The following is an 18,236-nucleotide window of genomic DNA, read 5'->3' on the forward strand; positions in this document are numbered from 1 at the left end:
TTGATCTTCTTTGCATGTTCACTTTGCAAACACTGGGTCGGTACTTCTTTGCGACTGAAGAAAGAAAGACGTGAACATCTTGGATGACAAGGGGTTGAGTACATTATATGTGAATCTTTGTTTTGGAAGTGGACTTCTCTATTAAGATGTAGCTGACGAGAAGCATCATTGGCTAGCTAAAGTTAGCCTAAACAGTTATGATTGTGTTTAGCTGTCAGCATTGTAAAAACCAATTTGTTGAGTCAACTTAAAATAATTTGTTCCCCAGCTGCCTTAAAATTTTAAGTTCAGTCAACTCAAAAAAGCTTAGTCAGCTTGAAATGTTAAGTTGTACTAAGTGACAACTTAAATATTTGAGTTGATTCAACTTAAAATATTAAGGCAGCTGGGCAACTTACCCAGCTTTTAAGTTTAACAAACCACATTTTTGGTTAAGTCAACTCAAATATCTAATTTGCCAACTTAACATTTCAAGTTGACTAAATTTATTTGAGTTGACTGAACTGAAAATTTTAAGGCAGCAGGGTAACAAATTATGTTAAGTTGACTTAACTAATTGTGTTGTTTTGTTTTTTACAGTGTACAACTACGTATCTAAATACTCTCCTGGAATTACCAGGCTCAGCATTTAAATTATATGTTGTTAAATAATATAAAACTGAATGTTCATGCTGCTATCATTATTTACAACGTTGAATTATTATTTTCTCAGTTTCTGATAAGAATGAGTCAGGAGAGGTGTCTCAAGAGTCTCCACCTATATACAGCACATATAAAATGAGCCTCACCGAAAGTTTACAAGCTGGCTTATCATTATGCGGAAGTTCTAAAGAACGCTCTGTGCATATGGTCAATTAACTTTTTTTTTTTACATCAAAAATTTAATATTACTGCTTTTATCATTGAATTAAACTGAACTTTTGTAAGACTGAAATACATAACCTTTATACTTCAATATAATATTTGTATTAGCAGAACCTGAGCTGCATCTATTTTTTATAATTTATTTTTCAATTTTATTTTATTTTTGTAATGTGTTTAATATTCCTATAATTACTTTTAATTTAAATTGACATCTCTATAACTTGTTTTGTTTTCAAATAAATAAATGCATACAAAAAAATGTATCAACATGCATTGAGAAGGAAAAAAAAAATTAGCTGAAAATGTACTCACTCTTAGGCCATTCAAGATGTAGATGAGTTTGTTTCTTCACCTAATTTGAAGATTTGGAGAAATGCAGAATTACATCATATGCTCACCAATGGATTCTCTGCAGTGAATGGGTGCCGTTACAATGAGAGTCCAAACAGCTGATAAAAACATCACAATAACCCACAAGTAACCCATATGACTCCAGTCCATCAATTAACGTCTAGTGAAACAAAATGATGAATTTATTATTACAAACACACAAGACATTTCACTGAAGGAAGCATTATAATGGATTATGGACTGGTATTTTGGCCAAAAGTGACAGTTTAATGGTCTTAATGATGGACTTGTTTCTTAGAAACATACAGCTTTTTACTTTACCAGTGAACTTGGTTTATTGGCAGACTGGAGTTGTTTGGAATACTTCTGTATTATTGTGAAGTTTTAAAAAAAAAAATGGTTTTAAAACCCCTTTTTGCTAGGAAAATCCCTATAGTTATTCAACATTTTAAAGAATTATACCTTGTAGCAGTTCCTTAAACTCAAGTTAGTTAAAATCAATAAATATCTCATACTGTAGCCTATATAAAAAATGATGTAATTAGGAATTCTGTTTATTTATTATTATTATTTTTGCAATATCAACAATGAAGTGGAAAGTGAGTTGGATGAAAATTTTAATGGTTAAAATTTGATGGTTTATTGACAGACTGGAGTTGTGTGGAATACTTATGTATTATTGAGATGGTTTTTTTTGCATATTTCTCTCCTGATTCAGACAAGACAACTACAGTGGAGAAAACAATATTAACCCGAAAAGTGACAACTTTGTCAGAAGCAATGGTTTGAGGTTAAAAATGTCTTAATGATGGATTTGGTTCTCAGAAACATGCAGGTTTTCGCTTCACAAGAAGTCAGTTGATGGACTGGAGTGGTGTGGATTAATTGTGGATGTTTTTATCACTTGACTCTCATTCTGATGGCACCCATTCACTGAAGAGGATCCATTGGTGAGCAAGTGATGTAATGCTAAATTTCTCCAAATCTGTTCTGATGGAACATCTTGAATGGCCTGAGAATGAGTACATTTTCAGCAAAGTTTCATGTTTGGGTGAATTATTCCTTTAAATGAATGTTTCAAGACAAAAACATTGTATACTGTTATGAATGCTGACAAGATGGTTGAGGCAAGTTACTTCCTCTAGATCAGAGTCTTGCTGTCAAAGTACATCATCACAATGTTGGCCCACTTCGTGGTTAACCATGACAGTGGCGGTCTGTCCCACCTCGGCATATAGGTCTGATGTAGGTGACAACTGCAAGATCCTTTTGCTTCGTTTATGACGTGTAATAATAACGTAGGTGTGAAGACAATGAACGCATGAACATGAGGACATCGGAAAGTTTTTAAGTTTCCATACTTAAACCATCAAATTACACACTATTATTACATACTCAACACAAAGCACACGCTGTAGTCATGCATATGGATTCATAAAGCCAATACAAACATAATCACATTGAAAATCTAAAATAAAAAAGGTGATATTATGCTTTTTCACTTTTTGAACTTTAGTCAGTGTGTGGTGTGTATCTTTGGGCATAACAAAGATCTACAAAGTTACAAATTTCAAAGTCCATTCCAAAAGGAGATGTTAAAAAATATCTTTCCAAGAACTACAACAAACGGCTCCTTTGGACTACAACATTTGTTTTCCGCATGCAATGATGCCACAACACGGTCCATTAGAATATTATTAAAATAAATCCCGCCCACGGAAATTCGAACTGTAGGGCTGTTCGATTCCGAAAATTTTGGAATCGAGTCCGATTCCGATTCCTGGTTCTGGAATCGATGGGGTTCGATTCCAAGAATCGATTCCTCACTGTTGTTTTCTATTCTTGTTTTTTTAGGTTGGAGGAACCTATTTCGCCATGATTGTAGGATATAAAGGTCTTAGAAAGGAACCTTATCATAATATGAAGCTTTGCTTTTAAAAAATTATGACACATTTCTGTACGGCTGAGCAGTGGACATGCGTTTATTGCATAAATGAAACAAAACGTTTACAGTTCAGCTGAATGATGTTTACTTCAACCATGTGCGTTGCACAAAATTAACAAACTGTACACGTAAACGAAATAACCAGAACATTAACAACAACACGGATATAAGAGCTTGTGGTTTATCTGTCAGCCAGGCGCGCTCTCGGCCACTTATCTGTGCTTTCAGCGCTTTCTTTCAGAATTTTCACAGGCTGACAGAAAGCTTAAAAATAGCATTAAATAGGACCAAGACTCTCGATCACGTCATGATCACTTCTTGTGCAGCGCCCATGTGGACAATATGAGCCAGTTACACTGTAAAATAACTTCTGAATCATTTTTGAACTGGTTCATTAAAACGATCTATCCGAAAAAACCTTTTCGTGAAAACGAATCAGAATTTTAATCACTATTGGCGAGCAAGAGGCAAATTAATAAGTGCTTAATGGAAGGCTGCATCCTCAAACTCAGACGAGTTTAGTACCGACTCTTTTCATTTCGTTTATTTTTGTGAATCGATGTTCAGCAACGTTTGATGACAGCAGCCGAGATGTGCAGCCTTTTTGGAGCCTTTTTGGATGTGCAGCCCTGTCAAATTGTTGGAGGGTGGGTAGGGACGAGGTGGGGGATTAGCCAAACTTTAGCGATGCAGCGCAAAGAAAGCTTCAACGAGCCGCAGTGCGGCGGGTATAAACCATAGACTGTAAAAAACATGGACGTAGTGTCCGTGACGTCACCCGTAGGTTTCTGAAGATCATTTTTGAAGCTCTTAGTGGGCAGGAGTCAGCCGTCGCCATCTTGGAATCGTGTCATTGCACGTCACTCCCGGATAATCGAAAATGGGCAAATAGGTGGGACGTGGGTTGAGCTGATGCTGAAACCACGCCCACCTAGCGCGACGGTGGTGACAGCAGCGGCAATCCACCTGTCACTTAAGTGGCCACGCCCTAAATTATGCAGAACTTTAAGGCTTAATATAAATTAAACGGATGAGTTATAAAAAAATTCACCCCCCCTCACAGTTGACATGAAGGCCAAAATTAGCTGTATAGACCAAAAACACTTTTTGAACCAGGCTGTAAACATATTTTTTTCTGCTGTGAATTTGGGCATTTTAACATGGGGAGTATATGGGATTGACTCCCTTTTGCAGCCAGTCTCTAGCGGCCAGTCAATGAATTGCAGTTTTAGTCACTTCCGTGTTGGCTTCAAGAGGGAGATCGGGAGGTTGCCACTTCGTATAAACAGAAGCATTGACTAGCGTGCCCACTTTAGAGCTGTAACGTGCCGCAGACGTGTGCAGTGTGTGGTAAGAGATTTATTCATCATACAGTGTGGATAGCTTCACTTATAACGTGAGTGTTTTTTAAAATGCATAAACTTGCACTAGAATAGGCTAGGCTGTTCAGTGATGATATTCTTTGATAATGTTAGGCCGCTTTTAGCCTTATGCTGGAGCTGGTTTCGGGCAATGAAACTAAGTATGTAAATAATTAAATACATTAGCACGATAATATCATGTACTGGGGATCTCGCAGGCTGATGATAGGACCCAACACTACTGTAGCGTATTATTTACTCACCCTCCATGCATCCTAGGTGTATATGACTTCCTCCTTTCAGACAAATGCAATCGGAGTTATATTAAAATTTATCCTGGCACTCCCAAGCTTTATTAACCCCCTCCGGGGGGTTTATAAAGGCCTCCTGTAGCGAATCCATGCATTTTTGTAAGAAAAATATCCATATTTAAAACGTAAGGGGGTGTCAGTACTGTTCGCCAATCGCAACGCAGTGGGAGAGCTAACCAATCACAACACATTTTGTTTTTTCGGAAGGCTGGCCTTCATTTAACCCTGAACTAATCGAGCCTTATGTGCCAGGCTGGGAGAGATGTATTGTAATAATGTAAATTATGTTAAAAGTTTTTCGAACCACCAAGCATGAAAGCATGTTCTAGTACACCCCCAAACAAAATCAAGACTTTGAAAAAGAGCATAATAGGACTCCGTTGAATCTAATTCAAAACTTGAATTAAGCTAAAAGCTACAGGATTTTGTCAAAGAAATCAGAAGATGTAAACAAAACATGATGATTAAGAAATGTTCAAGATAAAATTAAGATCAAATAATTTAATTTGTGACTTTTTGCATAGTCAAATGTTCTTCATTCACTGAAGCTTGAAATGCTCTTTGGATCATCTGGAATCATGCTGGAGAACATGATCATCAGGCTTTAAAAAAAATAAACGTATTTTTAGTTAATAAACGTAGACTTTTGACCCTACACGCTTATATACAAACATGCATAAATATATGCACTCACAGCATAATACACAAAGATTTCTTCAAAGTTAGTCAAAATCTATGCAATATTGCCACCCGCTGGTACAAAAAGCTGAAATGCTAAACCTTTCAAGACATCACTGTAATGAAGAAATTATTCACTTTAGCTAAGCAAATGAAAGGGCAGTTGGACACCAAAAAGATAACATTTATAAAAGGATAAATGATTACAAGCAGGGAAAAGATGAAGTTACCTGATAGTTTATCAATTGCTGGAATATCTTGAGTAAAGTTCAATATATATTGTCCCTCCATACATAAACTATACATTCAGAAGATAATTTATGTTTTGATAAACAATGTGTGCTTATCCATAAATGGGTACAATATTGCAGCGTGTATACTGTACAGTGCAAATCTTCATCCATGCTCACTTTAGAAGACTTGACACTGTAAAAAAAAAAGACCTTGCATGGAATTGTGCTTTTTAACAGTTCAATTCATTTTAATTATTGCTTACAGTAACTGACAAATTTTCTGAACTTAAAGTATGGGAACAAACTTTGACAAGAAAATCAACAAGATATTAGTAAACCATCAAACATGTTTGAAGAGAGCACCTTTTTTCTTTCTTGTTTTAAAATTAATCTTATTTTAATATACATAAGCTAAATAAAATGTATTAAGACAATTTACCTAAAACAAATCAAAATGAAGTGGTGGTGAATTTGTATGATCTCATTCTTACAATCTGAAATTATCTGTTATGTTTTGGAGGTGGACCTTAATGCTTACTGGTTTTCGTATGATTCACAAAATACAAATTCATGTGAAATCACCACATTGTAAAGGTTTACAACTTTCACAGTGAACACACAGCATAAGACTCTGTGACTCATGAACAAACAGTGAAAAACATACACCCTTCACACACCCTCTCAGAAACCATAATCATAGACACCACACCTAAAATAATAAAATTGTGCCCAATCTTAAGTGTCCAGACAGGTGTTTGCTGAAGAACTCTGCTCTCTGATGCCATAATGCACCATGCTTTTGAAGATCCAACAAGAGTCAAAGGGACACTCACCCTTAAAAGATACAAAACAGAAAGCAGAACAAATGGAAAACCCCTCTGAAGGGTTGGGATGACTGGACGCACATTGATTCTAATTCACTTTTATTTTCTAAAACCCCTTTTTGCTAGGAAAATCCCTTTAGCTATTCAGCATTTTAAAGAATTATACCTTTCAAATACAATTGTGCAGTTTCTTAAACTGCTGTACAGCTTGATCAAATCAATAAATATCTTATAGCCTATATCCAAAAAATTGAAGTAATATTCTATTTATTTATTAGCAATATTAACATTAACAATGAAGTGGAAAGTAAGGCGGATGAAAATTGTAACTTTTAAAACTGTTATCTGGTATCTAAAGTATGTATTTATTGATCAGTTAACATGTAAGTTTAATGAGTATACGCATTTACACACCAAGCCATGCAAAAAAGCACAATCCTTTTCATCAGAGACTTTCTGAATGACCATTTATCAGCTTATGTTTTTTGTTCCTATGGCTACAAGCACTCTGTTCTGAGTATCTGTATTATCAGTCATATAGCTGATAACACTAATCTTTAATCAAAATTAATTTGATTCTCAAGGACGGGGCAGGTAATCATTAACAAGTATACAGAATTACATGTATTACAGTCATGAAGATACAAGATACTGTACGTATGAAAATACAATGCGACATGTTTAGTAAGTTCCAGATGTTTCATAGCAAATATGAATAAATAAAATGATAAATGTTCTATTCGTTCAAAATATGAGGGAAAATCTGTTTCAAAGTGTTAAAATAAAGAACTTAAAATACGCAGGTATAATCTCTTTTTTTTTTCTAAGACTTTATAGTTTTCTTGAATTCCTTGTTTCTCCTCATGCTGTAATTCATCTTATTTAAAAACAAAACAAGCATTTCTGTTTTATTCTGTCATTATCATTCATATTGTTTTTTTTTTTGTTTGTTTGTTTGTTTGTTTTTTTTAATATTATGCAGATTTAATTACTGAAAATAATCATTGTTAACAGTTTAAGAATATACTGTAGGTAAATTACAAGATTGGTAACACTTTCCAGTAAGACTATTTAGTTAAAGGAGAAGTTCACTTCCAGAGCAACAATTTACAAATAATTGACTCACCCCCTTGTCATCCAAGATGTTCATGTCTTTCTGTCTTCAGTCGTGAAAAAATTATGTTTTTTGAGGAAAGCATTTCAGGATTTTTCTTCATATAATGGACTTCATTGGTGCCCCGATTTTAAACTTCCAAAATGTAGATTAAATGCAGCTTCAAAGGGCTCTACACGATTCCAGCTGAGGAAGAAGGGTCTTATCTAGCGAAACCATTAGCCATTTTTTTTCTGGAAATAAACATTTATTTACTTTTTAAGCACAAAAGCACATGTAGCACAGGCTCTGGGATGCACATCCACAGCTGGGATCGTTTAGAGCCCTTTGAAGCTGCATTTAAATTACATTTTGGAAGTTCAGAATCAGGGCACCAATGAAGTCCATTATATGGAGAAATCCTGAAATGTTTTCCTCAAAAACCATAATTTCTTAACGACTGAAGACAGAAAGACATGAACATCTTGGATGACAAGGGGGTGAGTAAATTATTTGTAAATTGTTGTTCTGGAAGTGGATTTCTCCTTTAACAAAGATTAATAAAACTGTAATAAATGCTCATTGTTGCTCATTGTTCTTTCATGTTAGTTAATACATTTAACTAAAGAAACCTTATTGTAAAGTTTACTGTTGAAGACTCAGTCAGAATTATGCAAACTATTACTAATGACAGACACAGAAGTTCAGAAACATTGGCAAGCTTTTTAAATACTTAAAATATTTTTAAATAAAAAAAAATTCCATGTGGTTGTGTCTAATCAGCCTATGAACACAATAGAATGAAAGCCACAAGTCTGGTTCAAATCTATGTTCTAGTTCAACTCTAAGGAGGTGTTTTTAGGAGCAAAAGTGTGCTGACATTTTTGTGACATTTAGTTTTTTAATGTTAGTTTTGTAAAGCACTATTTTTAAATACTATTTAGATGTGCATGGTTTTTTTTTTCTTTTATATCCCCAAACTCTTCACTCTTCTTTTCCCATGTCAGATTGAACAATACCTCAAACATTTCTTATTATGCATTTGTTTTATGCACAATCACATCCTTTATTACATTCCAGATTTCACTTAGAAATGCTTGAAGAATTATATACACAAGCCAAATATTGTCCTAATCATTTGTTCGTTGGTCACATGAACCACTTGTTCTCTTTATACACTGTTTGCAAAGAAAACTGCATGTTTAAGCATTTCAGAATGTCTAGGTCTTAAGTAAGTTTTTAAGTGCCAAAAATGATAGCATATCTGCTAAACTATTTAAGTTATTTAAAAGGTGTCAACTGCCAAAGAGGCACAAAAAACTTCAAGACTTTATTTGCATTACTGTTCCAAAGGTAAAACTGAGTAAAAAGGTAAAAGGTAGCTCTGGTTGAGGTTATATCACTCTGTTTTTTAAGCTTTGTTTCAATGTGCCAATTACCTTACATAACAGCAATCCTGCTATTAATTATAACATGTAATGGAAACATTGTAAAAAAATAAAGTCATATAACTATTTTATGTTCAGATTGTGTAACTATGTATGCAGTATAAGATGCTACATTATACATTTCTTTTGTTGTTTCTATGGTATTATGTTATTTTTTCACTTTACTCCCATGCAATGCATGCAAGTCTGCAAAATGATACTAACATCTGTGCAAAATGCTGAAATGCTGTGGTGCAGAATAATAATTAATTCATAATGCAATTTCATACCCTTTTCTCTGAAAATAGATTAGGCACTTAAAAGTTACAAAGTTATTAGAAGGCAAAAAGTATTTATGAATTACTCTAGAGCTCTTTCTCTTAAAGGAGAAGTCCACTTCCAGAACAACAATTTACAAATAATTTACTCACCCCCTTGTCATCCAAAATGTGCATGTCTTTCTGTCTTTAGTTGTTTTGCTACTTTTGTGCTTAAAAAGTATTAAAAAAATTATTTTCCGGAAAAAATGACTGTTTCGCTAGATAAGACCCTTCTTCCTTGGCTGGGATCGTTTAGAGCCCTTTGAAGCTGCATTTAAACTACATTTTGGAAGTTCAAAATTGGGGCACCAATGAAGTCTATTATATGGAGAAAAATCCTGAAACGCTTTCCTCAAAAACCATAATTTCTTCGCGACTTAAGACAGAAAGACATGAACATCTTGGAAGACAAGGGGGCGAGTAAATTATATGTGAACTGTTGTTCTGAAAGTGGAGTTCTCCTTTAAAATAGTAAGTCTACTACATATTACATACTAATAATCATGAAGTGCAGTTTAAAACATGTTTTATGATGTGTATTAAAACAAAAAGTGTAAAACTAACTAAGACTAATCTATTTGAATCATCCAAACTGCATGAGCTCTAAACTGTCATTATCATTACTATAACTTTAATATTGCTCTACTAATACAGGGTGCAGCATCCAAAAATTTCTAATAACATATGCATTATAAAATTTATTTTATGATCTATTGCATCATCTATTTGCATGATACTCTGCCCTCCAAAAGTTTGGAAACACCCCTGGCAAACTGTGGTTTTGGACAGTATCAGCATAAATCCTTATCATTTTTTGGTGCAAATACATTAAAGTAACTAGACATTATCATTGAAGACCAGCAATAATAATTTTCATTTTGATTCCATAATAATGGCAATACATGTCAAAGTCAGACATGCCCCTTTGCCAGCTATGATGCCTGGTTACTGGTTTAAACTTGGCCCAGGTTTTTAAAAGATTTTTGGGTCAGCACACCTTAATAGCTTCAACAATTGATTGCCAATTAAGTTTAGAATACAGTGAATTTAGGCCCAGATTATGCAGAGCTGTAATAGCTGCTAATAGTGGAAATTTTGATGAATTGAAAATTTAAGTTTTTTCTATGTATAAACTGTTTATGTAATAAAATGTGTTTCTGTAGTTTGTGTTGTCCCTTATCAGTGCAAAATTATCACAAATGAAAAAGGATTCATGCCAATATTGTCCAAAACCCCACTTTTCTAGGGCGTTTCCAAACTTTTGGAAGACAGTGTAAGTATTAGGAATTAACAAATGATTAAGAACTACCTAAAAAAGACTAATTATAAAATTAATTATAGAAGACCTACCTAAAACAAATCTATTTCACTCATTTATAAATTGCTGTTATTATTTTTACAACTTTAATAACTGTGCAGCATCCAGAAATGGGTCAAATTATTTTCAAACATTATACATACAGATATCAGAATCAAAAATAAATACATTGTACTGCATGTGTTCCAATGCATTCGCAAGCTGAATTTTGGCATGTTACATATCAGTTTATCAAATTGCATGTTAAATCTTATCAACAAACTGATTGCTTCAACTGGCAAGCTTGAAGGAGAATTATGCAAACCTTTGTCCTATCAAGTGTTGGTTCAAGGTAAGTGGATATGACCCCCAATTATGTTGTTGCAAAGAAAAAACTAAATATTTTCGTGGTGCAGAGGCATACACTAGCCTACGTCTTTATAATCTCACAACCTTACTAGGGGAAATCTCTTTTCATTGACCAGCGCCAATGGAGATTACAATACACAACACAAATTCTGCAGATTCCTTACAAACACCTACACCACATAGATGTACCAGATATCTGATTTTCTCTCTTTGTTTTTGTCATTTGTTGGTTTGTGAAATCTTTTAGGTTTGTTTTGTAATAATCCTGTACAGTAAATTGTTTCCTTGATAATTTACTTGTATTCCTTTATCTTACTTTAGCAATAGCTTACTTGTAGATTAGTTTTAAGCATCTAAGAAGCCTGAGGAAATGCCACAGATGATCAGAAATGTGATTAATTTGATTTATTATATCATTCTCTCAATATTTTAGTTTTTTTTTTTTTTTTTTTTGATAGTCATATTAGGGCTGCACGATTATGACAAAAGTCATAATTGTCGATTACTCCCTTGAAATTGTAATTGCGATTATTAATTACAATTATCACAATTTATGATGTTTTGAATAGGTTTATACCCTTGTTTGAAGCACTGCATGCCACCTTTTTAGAAATAGTTTCTTCTTTAAATACAAAAAAGGTAAAAATGTAAAAATTAAGATAACCTGTAGGAAAAACACCCCCACATCTTAAGCAAGCAGAATAATGTGGTTTTTTTTGTTTGTTTGTTTTTTGTTTTTTTGCAATTGTGCCTTTAAACGATTACATAATTGTGGCATCTGTACTTTAGATGCGATTAGAAATTCGATTAAGTGTGCAGCCATAAGCCACATACACTAATCAAAACTTGGTGAGTAGGTTTATTATTTTTTAGATAAATTAATACTTCAGAAGGGATGCATTAAATTGACCAGAATTCTATTTTGAACATTTGAACTTTAAATTAATCAGAAAATCCTGAAACATTTATTTATAATGGCTTCACAAAAATAGCACAGTTTAAGAAATGTTTCTTGAGCAGCAAATCAGCATATTAGAATTGTAATAAATTGTAATGATATTTAACAATATGACTGGTTTTACTACATGTTTGGCTACAAGAGACTTCTTTCAAAAACATTAAAAAATTAATGGCCAAACCTAGATTCTTCTTCAGTCGTGTGTCATTAATCTTACCTCTCTCAACTGTTTTTCAGCGCAAATAAAAGCTTCTCCAGAAGTCTTGATTGAACGCATTTCAACAATCTCTACACCAATAAATGGTTAGGCAACTGCACTGCAAGAGAAGAAAAACAGCATTTTGAACCACTTTTGCAGTTTTTTATTTATAAAAAATAGACTATATAAGCAGAATATTAACTGCATTGTGTTACACATGGTGTATGAATACGAACTGCGCCACTGAAAAAAGAAAACTAAAGTTGTTTTGCATTCGTGCAGACCGGTGTAATGCAAATTTTATTAATGAGAGTCATCGGGGAGTTATCAGGTTTTGGTGGGTGTGATTTGTTTCTTCAGACTTCCATAGTGTCAGTAACACACCTTTGGTTTAGACTGCCCATCTAGTTAATGATCAGTGAGCTGGACTGGATTTTGTCCATTCTGGTTGGTGGTGGAAACATCAGGCCAGATAAGATCCTAATCATCATCAGTAACACTTATGTTTATCTAATGTGAGTGACGAAGCCTTTTATTTGATGCTGTCTTTCAAAACAGCACCAGCACGAGCAGAGGTAGAACAGAGATCTCTCCGCTACCCGAAACTCCCCACGTCCTCCTGCCTCCATCTCGCCACTGGAACTAACACTCCATACGCACAGAACTGCAAACGCAACAAGAGAAATGTATTTTCCAAGAAAGAGCTGGACATGGTCCGTTGTAGTGTTTACACTGGCTGCTTGCATGGTAGGTCTGCGATTAACTTTTCTGAGTGACAGAATCAGCATACCACAATTGTCTGTTTTATATATATGACTGTAAATGCACAGTTATTTTCCAAAGGCTGCTTTATATGTGGGATCAATAATAAGAGTTGGAATGATGCTTGCTTAATTTTCACAAAAAGAAAACTGATTCACAAATATATGCTAAGTGCTTCAAAATGAAGAGATATTGGAATATGTATGGATTTTCGACAGATTGCAGATTAAATGGTTGTCTATAAATAAAAAATTATGATTTCAGGTTTAAACATTCATGTGGTCTTTGCCAGCGGTAAACAAATTTAGTTTGACATTATGCTTTTTCCATTGATATACATCAAATTTATTATACAATTTCTTGCCTTAATTGTGGCAAAATATTAATAATAATAATATAAAAAACTAGATTTCTCATTGTATATTTGCTTGTTTCAATTATTTGTGTATTAGTTCATAATTTTTGTGAATCATTTCAGATTTATTTCAGATTTTCATATGATCACATCCACACATTTTCTTACTGAAATGTCAGGCAGAAGAAGACTAAGTGTGATAAAATAACAAACGGCAAGAAATAGAAACGTATTGTTCATAACATCTGAGAACATAGCATGATTAGACAAACTACAATCATTTTAGGTTTTTCCCAGGTATTTATGGTAATTGAAACCCTAGAAATATCAGGGAATATTACAATATTGCAGGCTTGAAAAAAAGTCTTTAAGTAATGTAAATTAATTGGTCAACAGATATGGTGCCTCTGCAGAAAAAAGTAATGTTATTTAATATTTATTTCTTAATTTTATTGTAATATTAAATTATTAGGGCTGGCTTTTGACACAAATTTCATGATTCGATTTGATTCTGATTCACAAGCTTGTATTTCGATTCGATTCTATTTCTGATTTGATTTGGTATTGACTATTTCTCATATATATCAAATACAGTACATGCCAAATTTTCTCAAGGAAAAAAAAATTAACTAATGCTGTAAAATATACATGAGAGTCAGTTGGTACTACATTACTCTAATATTGAAGGTTAAAATTAACAGATTTGTATACAAATGCTTAAATTACACTCAGTAAAGCTTTCATCATAATAATATAATATAATAAATAATAATAATATATAAATTATAATAAAAACAATTACATAATTATATTTCTACTCCAATTCGTTTTTTTTTGTTTTTTTTTAAATATAAACATTTAAATGGTGGGTGTCATAACTTTATGAATTTATTCAAATCTAAATTAAACATTAAAGAAAAGTAAACTTTATAATGAATGAGTTAATTGTTCTAGCTGACTAACAAGTTTATGGTCACCGAATACGTTTTTTTCTAAGGTCAATGTGCCATTACACAACATACTGTTTACAAGCTGTTATATTGACAATGGGGCTGGGCAATATGCCAAAAAAAAAAAAATTTTTTTTTTTTTTTTTTTTTTTTTTTACAATTTGTAACTAGTCAACTTGAAAATGTAAGAACAACATGATTCAAGTAACTTTTTCTTTATTAACCCTCTACTTAAAAAAAAATTGTATTCCAAGTGTACCACACATGAAGTTGTCAACATGATGTAAATCTTAAACAAATCATTTGCAAAAGAGATGGGTCCCACTTTATATTAAATGGCCTTAACTACTATGTACTTACATTGAAATTAATCATTCAATACAATACACTTGCGTACATACATGTATTTACATTGTACTTAGTAATTAATTTCCGTAATTACATTTATAATTACACTGTTGACCCATCCCGTACACCTTAACCCACCCTTAAACCTACCCATACCACCAAACCTCTCCCTAACCTTACCCATATCCCACCTCAATAGCAGCAAAAGTGTTTTGCAATATAATATGACCACATTAAGTACACTGTACTTATTTCTGATGTAAGTACGTAGTAGTTAAGATTACTTAATATAAAGTGGGACCAAAAGATGCATGAACTACAACTACATCTTGTACAAACTTGTCTTATATGCTACATATTATATGTCAGAAATAATACGAGGAAAATGCTTTTAAAAAAATCTGAAAAGTCAAGGTAATTCAAATTTAAAATAAGGTATAACAGCAGCAGACTATTATTAAATATAAACCTTCTGTAAAAACAATGAACAGCAGCTTTCAGCCTGTCACTATGGTGCAAACATGAAATATCAGACATACAGTAGTTCTACACAGGTATTTTATTCAGTTGCGCTGCTTTTCCTTTGCTTTTTCTATGGACAGGTTTGACTGTTGCACTCACGTTTCTTGCAGCTTCTAATGCATGAAACGGCATTATGAAAACGAGGCACTCAAGTTGAAAGAAGTTCACTTCACTTCCATCCTTTTTGCATGTTATTCCTATTCCGCTGCCCGCGTCGTATCTTTGTCAACACAAAAGCGCATTCTGTGTGAATGTCCCCTGGCGACACAAGCGCGTCACACATGAGCGGTTAATCACCTGCGCTGACATGCAGTTGGATCATTCTTTTGTTTTGGTGTTATCATTGGCATAATGTCAAAGTGTCTGATCCTTGGCGATATTTCTATTCAAAATTTCTATTTATCGATTTCTAAAAAATAAATTTTAAAAACATTAAAGACGAATTAATCGATAAAATCGGGAAAAACTTCTTTTAGTTGTGCTCTTTCTTTTAACATACCTTTGGATGTTTATTCATGTTCAAACAGAGGGGATGGTCAGTTCACATGTGCTTCGCACACAGCAATCTGTCACTCCGCATTAAACTGCACCAAACGTCATTTATTGTTTGAATACTGTAATAAAATGGACAGAATTTGAAATCTGAGACTTTGTTTCATATCAAAAGTAATAAAGCAGAAAGCATATTGCGATTTATTGGATGGGAGTTGCGCAATGTTCCGTTTATTAACTGATAATAGGCTAGACTAAATGATACTTGGGATTTTAGAATTTAAAGGGGTCATTGGATGCTAAGTTCACTTTTTATTGTTGTTTGAACATTAATGTGTGTTGGCAGTGTATGTACACATCTACCCTACAATGATAAAAATCCATGCAGTGGTTTTTAATTAATCTGTAAAAATAATATCCCCAATCGAGCCATCGTCAGATGCCTGCTGGTGTGGAGTCACACCGACAGAGGCCGCTTCCACGATAGTTGATTGACATGAGCGTCTTACTTCAGATCAACTGTCACAGTCCGACCTCCATTGTTTCGATGCCGGAGCAGGGATGTAAGTTAGACAAGAATATCTCAGATTGAGCGATTGAGGTGTTGTGTTGCTGGATGTAATAATAAACAGTGGTCGTCATTTACTCCCGACATCTGAGCCGCTGAAGATGCAGTGGATTACGTTTGTTTGTGAAGGGAATGAGGCATCCGATCTACATAAATGCATCTATGTTGGTGCAAATCATTCGTGATCCAGCTTCACTTACAGCAGAAGTGAGTATTAGGGTTTATGAATCTTTGTGATCGTCTTTCCTAATAACGTGCTAGTTAGCAAGTTTAACGGTTAAATGCGGCTAAAGTAAACAGGCTCGTCACTCCACAGAGAAAAGAGAGGGGCGGGGCGAGCAGAGCTCATTTGCATTTAAAGGAACAATCCCTCAGAATTGAATGAGGTAAAAAGGGTGTTGTTTTACATGACCATTGGAAATTTTTAAGCAAAGTATATAGACTTTTCATTAAGACCCTAAAGAATCATATCAACTTGTGGAAAATGGGCATCCAATGAAACTTTTAAGAATCAATATCATTTAAAAAAATGAGAAGCGATTAAAATAAAATACTTTTACTACACTACATCTTTATGTATTTTGTATCTCTGTTTATTGCAGGTTCTCACAAGTGCTCAGCATGAACCGGGCTACTGCGCATTTTATGAGGACTGTGGCCTAAACCCTTCAGTAGAGGGTGCTCTTATCCCCCCCAGAGTACCCTGTAAGGACTACAGAAAAGCCATTAATGTGACTGGAGACCACTATCAACTGTTAAAATCCGTGTGCCCAATGATGGACCATGGTGAGGGTGAAACACTGGCCTGCTGCTCCATGAGACAGCTCAATTCTCTACAGACCAGCTTGATGCTGTCCAAAGCCGTGCTGATTCGCTGTCCATCCTGTGCCGACAACTTTGCGCATATTCACTGCGCCACCACCTGCAGTCCCAACCAAAGTCAGATTTTGAAGATTACCAAAACCACAAACATCACGCAACCCGGTGGCACTGAAAAGGAAGCTGTGGTGGGTTACGAGGCTTATATATCCACCAGCTTCTCAGATGCGTCGTTTAGGTCCTGCAAAAACGTACGAATCCCAGCCACCGGAGGCTTCGCCATTGCCACGATGTGCGGCCGCTATGGTTCGACGCTGTGCACGCCGCAACGCTGGTTAGATTTCCAGGGCGACTCGAGCAATGGACTGGCTCCTTTGGATATTAACTTCAGGCTTTTGCCAGACGGTCAGACCGCTGGACTCCCACCAGGAGCAGTTCTGTTTGCAGGAAGAGCGTTAAATTGTAATGAGACCACACCGACAGGTGGCGAGCCCTGTTCCTGTCAGGACTGTGAACAATCCTGTCCAGCTGTACCACAGCCACCGCCTTTACAAGAACCATTCATGATGGGTGATCTAGATGGTGTCCTTGTCATCTGCATCATAGTCTTCGCCTGCCTCCTTTTCTTGCTTATATGTTACATAGTTTTCCACTACACTATCCACTACCAAAAATCAAAGGGCACACGGAAGGGAAAGAGCACCAAAGATCAAAACGACAATGACACTGCACATAAAGTCAGTCCTAAAGATGTTACGTGCTCTGATAAAGCCAGTCTTGCCACTCAGAAATTCCTGGGGTCTCTTTTCCAGACCTGGGGAACCATAATGGCACGATACCCTCTGATAGTGCTCCCGGTCTGCCTGGTGGTCGTGTTGGTGTTCGCAGTGGGAATAAAAGACATAGAACTCACCACAGATCCTGTCCAGCTCTGGTCAGCGCCCCAAAGTCGTGCCATGCGCGAGAAGGACTTCCATGATGCACATTTTGATCCATTTTACCGCACTAATCAGCTGATCCTGACTGCTCCAGACAGGCCCTATCACTATTATAATTCCTTACTCTTTGGCGAACAGAACTTCAGTGGCATCGTCTCTAAAGGTGATATTACTTAGTTTTTCCAATTTTTGGACTAATAAAAAATCTGCATGGTTGTCTTAATTAACTAATAAAAGTGATAAAAGCATATT

The 18,236-nt window shown here is 34.8% G+C and overlaps 2 protein-coding genes across 2 annotated transcripts in view; one reads left to right on the forward strand and one right to left on the reverse strand.

Moving 5' to 3' along the window:
• LOC127169898 (izumo sperm-egg fusion protein 1) overlaps window positions 1–12,859 on the reverse strand; it is a 26,031-nt gene extending 13,172 nt beyond the window's left edge. Inside the window, exon 1 of the mRNA XM_051117570.1 lies at window positions 12,792–12,859. Within this exon, the coding sequence (XP_050973527.1) occupies window positions 12,792–12,859 (68 nt within the window). The remainder of the gene's footprint in view (window positions 1–12,791) is intronic.
• The window catches only part of npc1l1 (NPC1-like 1), a 19,215-nt gene continuing 13,698 nt past the window's right edge, over window positions 12,720–18,236 (forward strand). The window contains exons 1-2 of the mRNA XM_051117489.1: window positions 12,720–12,977; window positions 16,830–18,147. Of these exons, the coding sequence (XP_050973446.1) occupies window positions 12,915–12,977; window positions 16,830–18,147 (1,381 nt within the window). The 5' untranslated portion in view covers window positions 12,720–12,914. The remainder of the gene's footprint in view (window positions 12,978–16,829; window positions 18,148–18,236) is intronic.

This window comes from Labeo rohita, chromosome 8, assembly GCF_022985175.1.
Source record: "Labeo rohita strain BAU-BD-2019 chromosome 8, IGBB_LRoh.1.0, whole genome shotgun sequence".
NCBI lineage: Eukaryota > Metazoa > Chordata > Actinopteri > Cypriniformes > Cyprinidae > Labeo > Labeo rohita.